Source organism: Dipteris shenzhenensis, chromosome 22, assembly GCF_047967505.1.
Source record: "Dipteris shenzhenensis isolate YYH24624 ecotype China chromosome 22, Dip_SZ_1.0, whole genome shotgun sequence".
Taxonomy (NCBI): Eukaryota; Viridiplantae; Streptophyta; class Polypodiopsida; order Gleicheniales; family Dipteridaceae; genus Dipteris; species Dipteris shenzhenensis.
In genome coordinates, this window is record NC_141617.1 from 47,853,602 (window position 1) to 47,866,054 (window position 12,453).

The 12,453-nt window shown below is 43.0% G+C and overlaps 1 protein-coding gene across 2 annotated transcripts in view; it reads left to right on the forward strand.

Annotated features, from left to right (window-relative positions):
• Positions 1–12,453, forward strand: part of LOC147888207 (Nuclear transport factor 2 (NTF2) family protein) — a 64,205-nt gene that overhangs the window by 29,402 nt on the left and 22,350 nt on the right. The window contains exons 5-6 of one of the 2 annotated variants that reach the window (XM_087393703.1): positions 7,632–7,700; positions 8,028–8,102. In XM_087393703.1, coding sequence (XP_087249829.1) covers positions 7,632–7,700; positions 8,028–8,102 — 144 coding nt within the window. The remainder of the gene's footprint in view (positions 1–7,631; positions 7,701–8,027; positions 8,103–12,453) is intronic. The other variant, XM_087393704.1, reaches the window with a different exon arrangement.

A 12,453-nucleotide genomic window follows, 5' to 3' on the forward strand; every position in this document is an offset into this window, starting at 1 on the left:
CCTCCCTCTCCCTCCCTGGCAGCCCCCTTTCCCTCCCTCCCTCCCTTGCTGCCCTTCCCCGCCCTTCTACCCCCCGCGCCCCTACCCACCCTCTCCCCCGGCCCTCCACCCACCCTCCTCCCAGCCCTGATCCCGTCCCCTACCCCCACCTCTACCCCGCCCCCATCCCTCCCCTTCCCTACCCCCCCATCCCTCCCCTTCCCCACCACCCCATCCCGTCTTTCTCCCAAAGCCTACCTCCACCCCCCATTCTGCCTCTACCTCGTCCCTATCCCACCCCCTGCCTAACTTCCTTCCTGCCCCCTTTCCCGCATCTACCCCCCTCCTCCCCTACACCACCTCCTTTTCCGCCCTCCTACCTCCCATCCTGTCTCCCCCCTTGCCTTGTCTTCCGTCTTCACCCCGCTTTGGAGCCTCTTCTTGCTCCATTCATCGTCGCCCGCCTTCCTCGTGCGCAAGTAGAGCGGACGGAGCTTCATTGTGTTCGAGTCGGCTTTCTCATTCAAATTGACGGTGGTTCAGCCCTCAGTCAATCCTGGCCCACTTCCATCGGCCACAAAAAACGTCATGTTTTCGAAAGACGAGTTGCAACAGTTCAGGAAAGACACTGAGCAGGAGAGTTCCACTTCACTCTTTGCTCGCATCCACGGGTCCCACCCCTCCAGGTTACATGCCAGGGACTGGATGCTCGTCGTATTACCTGGAAACCTCGCAGAGCACCTCACGGATGTTCGTCTCCTTGGTCGAGTTTTTTTTCATGTTGTTTTTGCCTCCCCGGATGCAGCAAGTACTATGCTTCAGGCTAGTCCTTTAGCATTGAGCTCTAGGAGGATCTTTTTGACACCTTTCTCATTGGGGTTTGACCCTGTGGAGAAGGACAGCCGGACGAGTTCACTTTTTATCAAACTCCCCGGCCTTCCTCAGTACCATTGACTCCTACACTCCATTAGAGCCGCTTTCGGGTTGGTCACTGAGATTCCCTCTCTCTCTGGGATGCCTTCTTCGGTAGCAAAGGTAGTCAGGTCGGATGGGGAACCACGGGTTAAGGTCACTGTCTCTGACCCTACATTATGCTTCAACATCCGGATGGCTCTTTCTTCAGACAAAGAGTCGAGATTGCAGGGAGAGAGGATTAGTGCAGGATTTGTAGGACCCGTGGGCACTTCACCAGAGATTACCCAAGGAAGAAGAAAAGGCCTAAAAGGTCCACGGGTGCAGCGCCCCATGGACCTACCTCACGACCCACTGCACATCCTGCTACCCGCGCTGCTGGACCTTCTACTTCACGCCCAGGACCTTTGGCTTCTCGTTCTGGTCCTTCTTCTTCAGCGCGTCCATGACCTTCAGCACGTCCTGCTCCAATCGTCTCTCGTTCATTGCCAATCAGAGTTGGTGAGCTAGTTACGCTTCATGAGATTACTGTTGGTGCCACAGACACTTGACTACAGGCAGGAGATATTCATGTCCTTGTTTCTTGTGTTGATGAGGTTGCTCCTATCTCCCCAGCTGTTAACAGGAAGGAGATTGATGAGGTTGCTCCTATATCCCGAGTTATTCGTGGGAAGGAGCTCCCACCCTTGGATCAGATCATTGCTGACTCTCGTGCCTTACTTGCTGAAAATGCTAGAGTTCAGTCTTGGCTCCGCCAGCAGCCCTCTTCCTCCTCTGCTCTCCCTTCCACATCTATTGACAGAGGCAAGGGGGTTATTGCTCCCACTACGCTATCTACAGGGGTCTTACGTACTCTTGTGCCAGATGCATCATACATGAATTCTTTCGCGGTTTTGGCTGACATGGTAGAGTTTGAGATAGAGGAGGAGTTTGTACCCTCTACTTTTGGGGAGCAGGTCGTTGAGATTACTGGGGATAGAGCTTCCCCTGCTACAGGTGTGGGAGTGCTTTCTCCAGTTGACTTTCCTCCACATGAGAGGAGGATTTTTTCCAAAGAGAGAGTTGTGTCCGCTACCAGGTCGGGTAGGGTTTTTCATCCGGCCGTCTCCTCTAGCCGATGAAGATTGTTAGTTGGAATAGTCAAGGCCTCGGAGGTGTACCTTATCGCCGTCAAAGGCAACTGATTCATGACCAGCTTCATCCAGGTGTTATTGGTGGACCCATTGATATTCTTATGATCCAGGAACACAGATTGTGCCAAGTCTGGTAAGCTTCTATCAGGACATACTTTTTAGTCACCCGCGTTGGGCACAAGGGGAGGCTCTTACATTTCCGTCTCTTCTTCGATGCTTCCCTTCGTGATTGGACACGGGATCATAGTCCCCTCTAGAGCTCAGTGAATCATCCTTTTGATTGGTGGCTGTAAGGTTAGCCTCTTGAACCTCTACACCCCCAATTCTAGAGGGGACCGTGTCCTTCTTTGGAAGGATCTGCTTTCTTGGTCTTGCATTGCACTGTCTTGGATCATTGGGGGTGATTTCAACATGGTTGAAATGCCCTCGGACAAAAAACGAGGTAGGGAAGGTGGTATTCATAGTACTTAGGATGCTAGGTCAGGTTGGGAATCTCTCCAGCACAGTAGTTTGCTCCCGTGTTGGAGAGTATAAGGAGAAAACTCATTTTTTGGAGTTTCGCCAGACTTGACCTCGCATCCAGGGTGGTTGGTTGTGAACCAGGTACTATTGGCTACTGCGTGGTTCATTTGCTCATGCTGGTGTAGATCTAGAGGTTGTATCGCTCAAATCATGAGACCTATCAAGAATTTCCTTTGGAGTGGGTTAGATGACACCTTAGATGTTGTGGCAAGGTGGCTTGGGAGACTCTGATTCTCCCCACAGGGGAAGGAGGCCTCAATATTATTGATCCGAACTTGCAATGTATGGCCTTGCTCTGCAAGTTCGTAGTACAAGGACTGATGCCTGGACAGGAACCTTGGAAGGATTTTTTCTTACGCAGCATTCAGTCTTGCATACCATCCCATGGGGGAGATTGGATGGACAGCTCTAGATGAATTTTTACTTTAGTCCATCTTAGATCTCCCTCTTCCCCTCTCGTGGCTACCAATATGAAAGCTTGGGGCAGCTTCAGAAACACTTTTTGGAGAGTTCCACCCTCCTCTCGAGAAGAGATAGACAGGCAGCCAATCATGTGGAATGACTCGATATTGGATGAGCATGGCAGATCACTGGGAGTGTCACATTACATGTAGTGGTCTAGATGGGAGAGGGGACCTGCTTCTATTGTAGGTGCTTGGAAGGCGTTTAGGCAGCTTCCAGAGGATCGAAGACTCACTTCTACAATGGTCTAGATGGGAGAGGGGACCTGCTTCTATAGTACATGTCTGGAAGGAGTTTAGGCAGCTTCCAGAAGATCAGAGACTCACTTCTGTTAGCCATCTCAGAGGGAGAGTAGTCAGGATGCAGCACATAGAGATAGCCATACCAACAGAGTGGATATATACAAATGATATGCCAATCACAAAGTCCTCTTGGTTGGGGTCTTTCACGAGGACGGGTATTCCCTTATAGGTCATAGCCTTGCAGGATGCAATTGAGAAGACCCTGGTCTTTGATGTTCAGTCGGGAGGCAGACTTCTCTGATCTTTAGGTGATATTCTTTGGAGGTTACCTTCCAACATGTTAGGATTGCAAGTTACATGGAGTGGGGCACGGATTCACTGTGGTATGTTGATCCCGACCCTCTTCTCTTGGCACTTGGGTCTTGGTGACTCTGGTTGTATGGTGGTTCCCCCATTAGGTTCTTGCAGTGGGACCCTGGAGAATGGGAATGGATTGACGAAGGGCAGCGAGAGAAGAGCATCACCCTTAGCAATTGAGTCAGTACAGCATTGCCTTTGGGAGTGCAAACAGGCGAGGATGATCTGGAAAGGTGTTGCTAGGATTTTCAGCATCTTTCATGCAACACCTTTCTATATGACTTGGGGTTTAGTAGCATGGTTATCTCTTATTGGCCCCTAGGTGTTCTTTGAGGGACTTGATCCAGATCTTTCATTGTACGGCGGCACTCTGTGGAGTCTTGTTCCCTCCAAGATGTTTCCTTTACTCCTTTTAGAGCTGCTCATGCCTCAGTAGACACATCATGGGAGATTCTGGCTAGCATTGCAGCTTGGCATATTTGGAGAGGCAGATGTACAAAGGCGATGGAGGGTACCGAGATTCACTCCTCTCAGACTATGGCCAGTATTTGGACTGATACAGTACACACTGATAGCCATCTGGGCGAGCATACAAGGATTCTCTAGAGCAGCCACTGCTAGGAGAGTTAACTTTTTTCAGAGTTTGGAGAGGATCTCCTTTCTTCTCTGAGTCTCCTTCAAGGACGAGGTGGCATTTTCGGCCTCTGCCTTGGATTTTTATTAGCTCCTTTTGAGCTGTTTTCTTTTTCCTCATGCATAGCATGATGTATTCCCGCATTTGATCTTGCTCTCGCAGTTTTCAATCATACTCAATCAAGTAATTTTCTTGAAAAAAAAAAAGAAGAGCATCCCCTTCTTTTGTTACATAGTCAAAAATGCTAGGAGACTTTAGCTTAGCAATAGAGGTTGCCGACTTTCCAGAGCTCCACATTGGGATTCTTTTGGGATTCCTGCAGAGATGTAGAGGAACTTTTGGAGGAGGCTCTAGAAATCCCTCAGGAATAGAAAGATCACTCTTTTCTTTTGGCTTTCTATTCATGGAGGGATTGTAGTGAACCTGTGGAGATCGAGGTTCAAGCCGGACCCTACTTGTCCTCGATGCCACCCAACAGTTGAGTCAGCTCAGCATTGCCTTTGGGAGTGTAGACAGGCGATTACGATTTGGAAGGGTGTTGCTAGGATTCTTTGTATTTTTCATAGAGCACCCTTCTTCATGACCTGGGGATCAGTGGCATGGTTCTCTCTCACTGGCCCTCCGGTGTTTTTGGAGGGACATGGCTTAGATTCAGCCTTCATTATACGATGACACTCTGTGGACTCGTGTTCCCTTTAGGATGTTCCTTTCACTCCTTTCACAGCTGCTCATGCCTCGGTAGACACATCATGGGAGATTCTGGCTAGCATTACAGCATGGCATATATGGAGGGCCAGATGTACGGAGGCGATGAAGGGTTCACAAGTTCATCCCTTCTAGTCTATGGCCAATATATGAACTGATATCATACATACTCTGATGGCCATCTGGTCGAGCATGCAGGGATCCTCCAGAGCAGCTACTGCCAGAAGGACTACCTTCTTTAGATTTTGGAGAGGATCTCCCTTGTTCTCCGAGTCTTCTTCAGGGTTGAGGTGGCATTTTCAGCCTCCACCTTCGATTTTTGTTAGCTCTTTTTGACCTATTCATTTTCTTCTCATGCATGGCATGTTGTACTTCCACATTAGAGCTTGCTCTTGCGGTTTTCAATCATACTTAATGAAGTGATCTTTTTTGGGGGAAAATAAAATCTTGTATCTTTGATGTATCTCAAGGCTCTCTTGGCTGCATTCCAATGAGATTGTTTTGGATTTGCCATAAATTGTGTGAGTGAACTTATTGCAAAACAAGTATCTATGTGATAGGCGAATATATAAGAGATCCGATGAGCTTCCGATAGTGCTTGTCATTAGCTGTAGGCTTTTTTGGATCTTTTGTAAGTTTCAAACTTTGCTCCATGGAAGTGCTTGCAATCTGTCATATGAAACTTCTTTAGGAAACTATTCACATATTTCTGTTAGCTCATAAAGGTGATGTCTGAGTCTTTCCAGAACTCAATTCCAAGACAATAGTGCATAAGTCTAAGATCTTTCATGTCGAACTCTGGAAATAAGTCTTGTGTCGACTTATGGATGAAGCTCTCATTGCTTCCTGTCACAATTAGATCATCTTGATAATAAAGTGCAATAGTAATGTCTTCCCCTTGAACTTTGTAGTAGAGAGTATGATCTGCATCAAACTTGATGTGTCATGGATAGCAAAGTACTTGTCAATTCTACTATACCAACTTCTGGGTGCTTGCTTTAAGCCGTAGAGACTTTTCTTGAGATGGCAAACGTGATTCTCTCTTCCTGGTTCAACATATCCTATTGGTTGTTGCATGTAGACTTCCTCGTCTAGGATAACCATCGAGAAAAGCTTTTTGTTCATCTAGTTGGTACACATTCCATCTGCTGAGTGTCGCTAGTGATATAAAAAATCTTATGGAACCCATCTTTGTTGCTAGAGCATAAGTTTCATCATAATCTTGACCATATTGCTATGCAAATCTTTTGCAATTAGTCTAGCTTTGTATCTTTCAATGCTTCCATCTTTATTGTACTTTACTTTTGTAAACCCATTTGTTAGCAATTGCCTTCTTTCCTTGTGAAAGGTCACATAAATCCGAAGTTTTGTTTTGTAGAAAGCTTCCATCTCTTCATTCATAGTAGTTTGCCATTCGGGCTTATGAACTGCATCCTCAAAGTATATTGGCTCTTCAGTAGCCATGATGGTAGTCATAAGAGCATAATGGTGTTTCAATATGAATTGCTTTAACTTTCTGAGCATATGTCACTCTGGTTGGTTGTCTGCTTTTTCTAGTAGATCGTTTAAGTTGCTGCTCTTTTGGAGGATTCTTTGGCAATTCTTGTTCTTATACATCAACCTTCTTTGTAGGTGACTGAGTAATCGGTGTAACAATCTTCTGTGTATTTAATGTTTTTCATTCTGATTCTTCATCAAAAATCACATCTCTAGAGATTATGACCTATCGGTTGATGGGATCATACAACATGTATATTTTATAAGAGAGGTGGAGATTGAGGACCACGTGATGAAAGGCCTTAAATTCTATGAGATTTGGGGCTGATGAAAGGCCATAAATTCTATGAGATTTGGGGCTGATACCACTGCTTGTTCTCATGGGGTCTCATTGTCACAAGAGACTGAACTAATTACCAAGAGTGCTTTGCATCCTTTTGGTCTTGAAGACCAGGAGGTAGAGGGACAAACTCATGAGGCAAGATACAAGATGTGGGTCCCAATAGCTACATATTGCAATTTTCTTACAGCTAGAGTCCATTTAGTGAGAATATCATGGACGATTTTGCCAAGAAGTGTCACGATGCATGATGCCAAGAAGCTTTTCAATGCCATCTAAGCAAAGAACACTAGTAATGGATCATTGAATGCATCAAACACTTGATGGGATCCTATGAATGTCCCCAGAATGCTTTTCTCATTTGTAATGGTGTTCACATATTCAATATACAGTTGTAGTATTATACTAGTGTATTCTATCTTGGTTCTTTAGATTTGCAATGGGCATCCCTAGTTCTCTTACTCATGAGGGATGGTACCACATGATTATATATTTTTCAGTCTCATAAACCACTTTGCCATTTCAAAGATGTTATTAATTTTTTCTTTCTTTCTTACATTGGACTCCCACCCCACCCTAGCACCTACATGCACGCACGCACACATATACACATGCATACTTCTCCTAATTTCCTCTCTACCACTCAAAGTTGAGTTTTTTGGCCTTGTCTTTGTTAGTTTTGTTAGACCATTTTCAAGAATGAAAAGGATTGTTTTCTCTCCTAGCTCGTTTTAATGGTAATTTATTTTCCATCACATTGTTTCTTTATCATAAGATTGCGTATCATTCTTATTGTTTACTATTTTGATTTTTCTTTATGGAGAGCTAACATTGTTCTTGTGAAATAGGTTTTTAGTGAAGGGAGAATTGGAGAATATACTGTTCGAGAGAATGAAACATCTCTTGGAAATGGGGAGGTAATATTTTTGTGCTAGATTCATCACATTCTTATCTTAATGAAGCAAATACCCTTTTAGAACTGTTATGGAAGCTTGGGGAGGATATATTTTTTGTGCTACATTCATGACCTTCTCCTCTTAATTAGAACGTGATGGAAGCATCAAAGCTTTATTCTTAGTTTTGGGTTTGTCATAGAGATAGCTTTATAAAAGCTTTGTGAAAGCTAACACACGACGAATCCTTTCACTGCATATTTAAAGTAGCTAGCCGATCTCTTTTCTCAAATGTTGGGTCCCTTATGTAGCTAGATAATAATGCTCACTGCTTACTCAAGGATTTTGCAGATTTGTATTGATAATGTGCAACACTACAAACTTTTGGGGCGGCAGATTGATATGGTCTCATTGATTAAACTCCAAGTAAGTTTGGCTATCGTGCTAGTCTCTCTCTCTCTCTCTCTCTCTCAGATGTACATGCACACGCTTGTGTGCACACACATAAGCATCAATTGAGAATGTGATTTGGGATGTTTGAACAACACATAAATCCTTCTAGTTTTTGAACAGTGTAGAAGCACACATAAACATTATTGAGAAAGTGATTTGGGATGTCTAAGAAAATATTAAGCCTTCTACTCTTAGTCAACGGAGAAGCCAAGATTGGGAACAAAACATTTTTGAGTTTCAATCTTTTTATTCTATACTCAGTGTGAATATGAACTCAATCGATCTAAGATAATTATAGTGTTTTTTTTAAATGAATGTTATAAAATTAGGCACTCGTTTGGGTTTGGAACAAAATACATCATGGCATTCAATTTTTTTGGAAAAATCTATGCTGATTGCAAAAAATGACCAAACTTCGGCAACGTATATCTTTTGTTTGACCCTTTGAATCAGGTCATATAGCATATCAAATCAAATGACAAGACATGCTTTAGATAATTTTTAGGTCCTTTGCACCATTTAGTAAATTTACATGCATTAAAATAATGATTTTATGAAGTTATGGCTAATTTTCTCCACGAAGTTTAGAGCATGATCGCCCATTCTAGGTTATCATTTCTTGAGGGTGAGGATGGTAGGACAGCCCACTTAGACTCTGTTTTTTCAAGGGGGGTTCTCTGGAAAAAAAAACATTGGTAACTTTGGAACAAAATACAATTTTTTTAAATAAAATGTATAGACTATATATATTGGAAGTGTGCCCTTGAAATCAAGAGGATGGATTGATTGCATTAAATTTGATTTGTGAGGATGACTTGTCCGCATTGTCCTTGCTTTAGTTGCTATGTATGTGACTTCTTTACATGTGTGTATAACAAACACATAACAACTCATGCATATTAGGATATTGTTCTTAAATAACGTTTGTTCACAAGATGAGTAGCCTTGTTGAGAGTATTTGATGATTTTTGTACCATCACTAAATACTAAAGACAAAGTAGGGAAACTTCAAATCGCATGCTACTTAATTTCTTGACATAATTAAAAGACATGTTGCTTTTAGGTTCTTGAGCTCAAGGCCATTTTCATTTAGGGGTTCGTTCTCACATTGTGGCCTTACTCAAAGGACACCTTTTTTTGGTATGGTTTAATGCATTTCTTGAGATTTGGAGATATAATTCCTTTTAGTCATAAGAACAAGAGGTATTGAAACAAGAGGCATTGAGTGTTGTTATTTATCTATATACTTATCCCTTTTGATTACTTTTACCTTTGTAAGTGGAGCTATGAAACCATATTTTGGTAGTGGATCTCTCTTTTTGAAGAATCATCTTCTACAATTGGAGAAGAAATTTGAAAAGCAAGTGTTAGTTTTACTACAGAAGACAATCAAGCTAGAAGGTTGATAATTCATACACTATGGAGCAATGAGATAATATTACGCTTGACATTCATGTAGATTAGTGTTTTTGGGATCAATAGAAGTGTTTACTATTAGGATATTTGCATTGCAATACAAAGGAACAATGATTAAATGGAGAGGGGAAATTTTATCACTATCTAGTAACTCAATCTCCGTTAGCTTTGGAAAATTTTTAATGTCTATAGCATTAAACTGTGATTCTGAAGACCTATTCCATCAAGGTTTTGAAGTCTTGTCCATCTTTCTTTCATGAATGTGCCTCCTCTTGCCTTTTACTACATATTTGGACTCCTTTCAACTCCTACAGCTATCAGGTGGACATTGGATTCCAAGAATATACTTGCCATGCAAGGGGTTTCCACAGAGGTAATGGGCTCCATTAATCAAGTTGAGGTGTCAAAATCCACTAGAACCTCTTGGTAAAGTAGAATATGATTTTCTTTTCAAGCTACACTAAATTAATATCTTGACAACTTAACATTTCACTTAAACATGTAAAGAGGACTGTAAAAGCAAACTAGTTGTCATAAAGTCAAACATCAAACAATTAATCTCTATTGAGCGTTTCTTTATGTGGAATTCAAATTTAAGTCTTAATGAATTATCCATTAAATAACGGATGTACTATGAAGTTTTATATTTTATAAAAGTCAACTTCAAGTCTAAACAAAAGACCTACTTATGAAGGCAATATAATGGGCCTGAGTACCAAGGCCTCAAGCTACCATAGAGCACCACTTGTGTTAGCCTTCATAGCATGTCTCGGTATACTTTTACTTGTAAATCTACTCATATAATATATCATGAAGGACTATTGGGTCTTTGGATAGATTTGTAGTAAAGAGATTTTGGTTTTAGTGAAAGCTTTTATTTGCTCGGATTGCTGGTTGCAACTGTGCTAGGAGCCTTGAGCTTTTGTGCACAGGTTTCATCAGCTCATGGTTCCAGCCCTCAGTTCATTGCTCACGGCTCCATTTCATCCACTCTGTCCTTTCTTCAGCAGGCCCCATAGGCAGCCTTTCCATACCTTTCCCCAACCGTAGTTTGAGCTGATCCTCCAACTCAGCTCAGAGGTTTAAAACAGCCAGGGGGTCTTTCAAACTCAGGCCAGTATGGATTGGAACAGTAAAAGCTAGTTGTCCCCTTGCCATCTTGATACCGTTAAGAGACTATCATGTTCTGCTGTTGCCTCTTCCCCAACGCTCACCCCCTATGCTATGACCTATCAAAGAGAGTGGAGCAAACTCATAGTAGGCATAGACCCACAAGAGCAGATTTGTTTCCTACAGCAGCAAGAGCTTAAAGAAGAACTTTCCTCCTTGGAGAGGAAAGTCCTTGACATGGAAAGTAAAGGGAAACATGTGTCTAGGAAGTAATTCAGAAATGTAATGCAGCAGTGCCTGCACCGCAGCTGGTATCCATGGTTGAAGATATGGTTACCACCCAGATCAAGTCCATGAAGCGTGAAATTGCAGCAGCAGTAGACAATATAATCAATTTACATGGGGAGGTAAAAGAACAGGTAGCCAGGGCTTCCAATGCTTTCAATATATGGGGGGGGATTTCTTGAGGGCTCATATGCAAGGGAAAAATCCCCCATATTGAATGGGATTTAGAAGACTTACTTTGTGTCTCACAAAAAGGGGCACAAGCACAAGTAGTATTCAATGACACGATGCAAACCAATACGCTGAAATGTACTAGAACTTGGATCTTAGAGGAGCTCACCTCTACTCAATCCAAGCAAAAGCAACCAAACTGGCTAAAGTCAAGAATCATTGCTTCACATGACCCGAAACCGTGACTGGAACAAAGGCAACATCCATAAGGATATCCTCATACTGGACCTGGACATCCTTCCCCTAGAGTGAACATGAAAAACCAAGGGATCCCATTTGAACCTTGTAAGAGTCCTATGACCTGAGTGCGATACTTGACCCTATTAAAGGATTCAAGCCACGAATGATGATAGTGTAGCATGTCATCTGTAACCTGCGTACCCAATACGGGATAGAGCTGCATCAATCTGCATAGTTCCCTTTTCAGTCTCCCTGAGGTGACTTACGATCATCTGAAAGGTTTTTGAATTCCTTCCGAGCACCCACAAAGGAGGCGGGTCCTCTGTGTCCTCTGGAGCACTACATAAATGAGAAAAACCAAGAGGTCTACTATGCTTTTAAGTATGCTATCATTCCACATGACATGCTACCTATGAATCTCTTCCATTGAAGAGGGCGTCTCTCTTCAAAGAGTACTCCTGAAACGGCAACAAGCTTTCAAGATTGCAGCCATAAGAGGGGAGGAAGGAATCCTAAGATGCACTGAAGTAAAAATCCACTTGGTAATATCCATCCTTGCATGGAAGGAGAATAGGGCTGTATGCAACGAGTGAAAAAATCCTTCCAAGATTCTTGTCCTGGTGGAAGTGTCCTAACTACAACCTTGCAAAGCAAGTCCGTGCAGTGCAAGTCTAGATCAATGGTATTTAGCCCCCTTTCTGGGTGTGGAGAATCAAAGTTTCCCAAGCCACCTTGGCTCTAGTGTCTACTGAACCGTCAAGCTTACTCCATAAAAACTTCCTTATAAGATCTTCTGATCTGAGTAATGCATTCTCTAGAGTGGCATCAACAAGAGCAAACCAACTAGGCCGTGGCTAGCAGCACCTAGGTAACAATGATCACTCTGAAGCTAGATCAAGTTTTGCCGAACTCCAAAAGAGGAGCTTCTCCTGATATTCTCCAGAGCAAACTACTGTGAGGGAGAGATGCCCATGCTGACCTGACAACTTAAGTATCTGGCAGAGACACACCATCCAATTGAAACCAAAACCAGGCCCCTAATCTGGGGAGTCGTCGTTGCTAATTGAGCCATTGGGTCCAAATTCAAGTTTCAACATTTAGT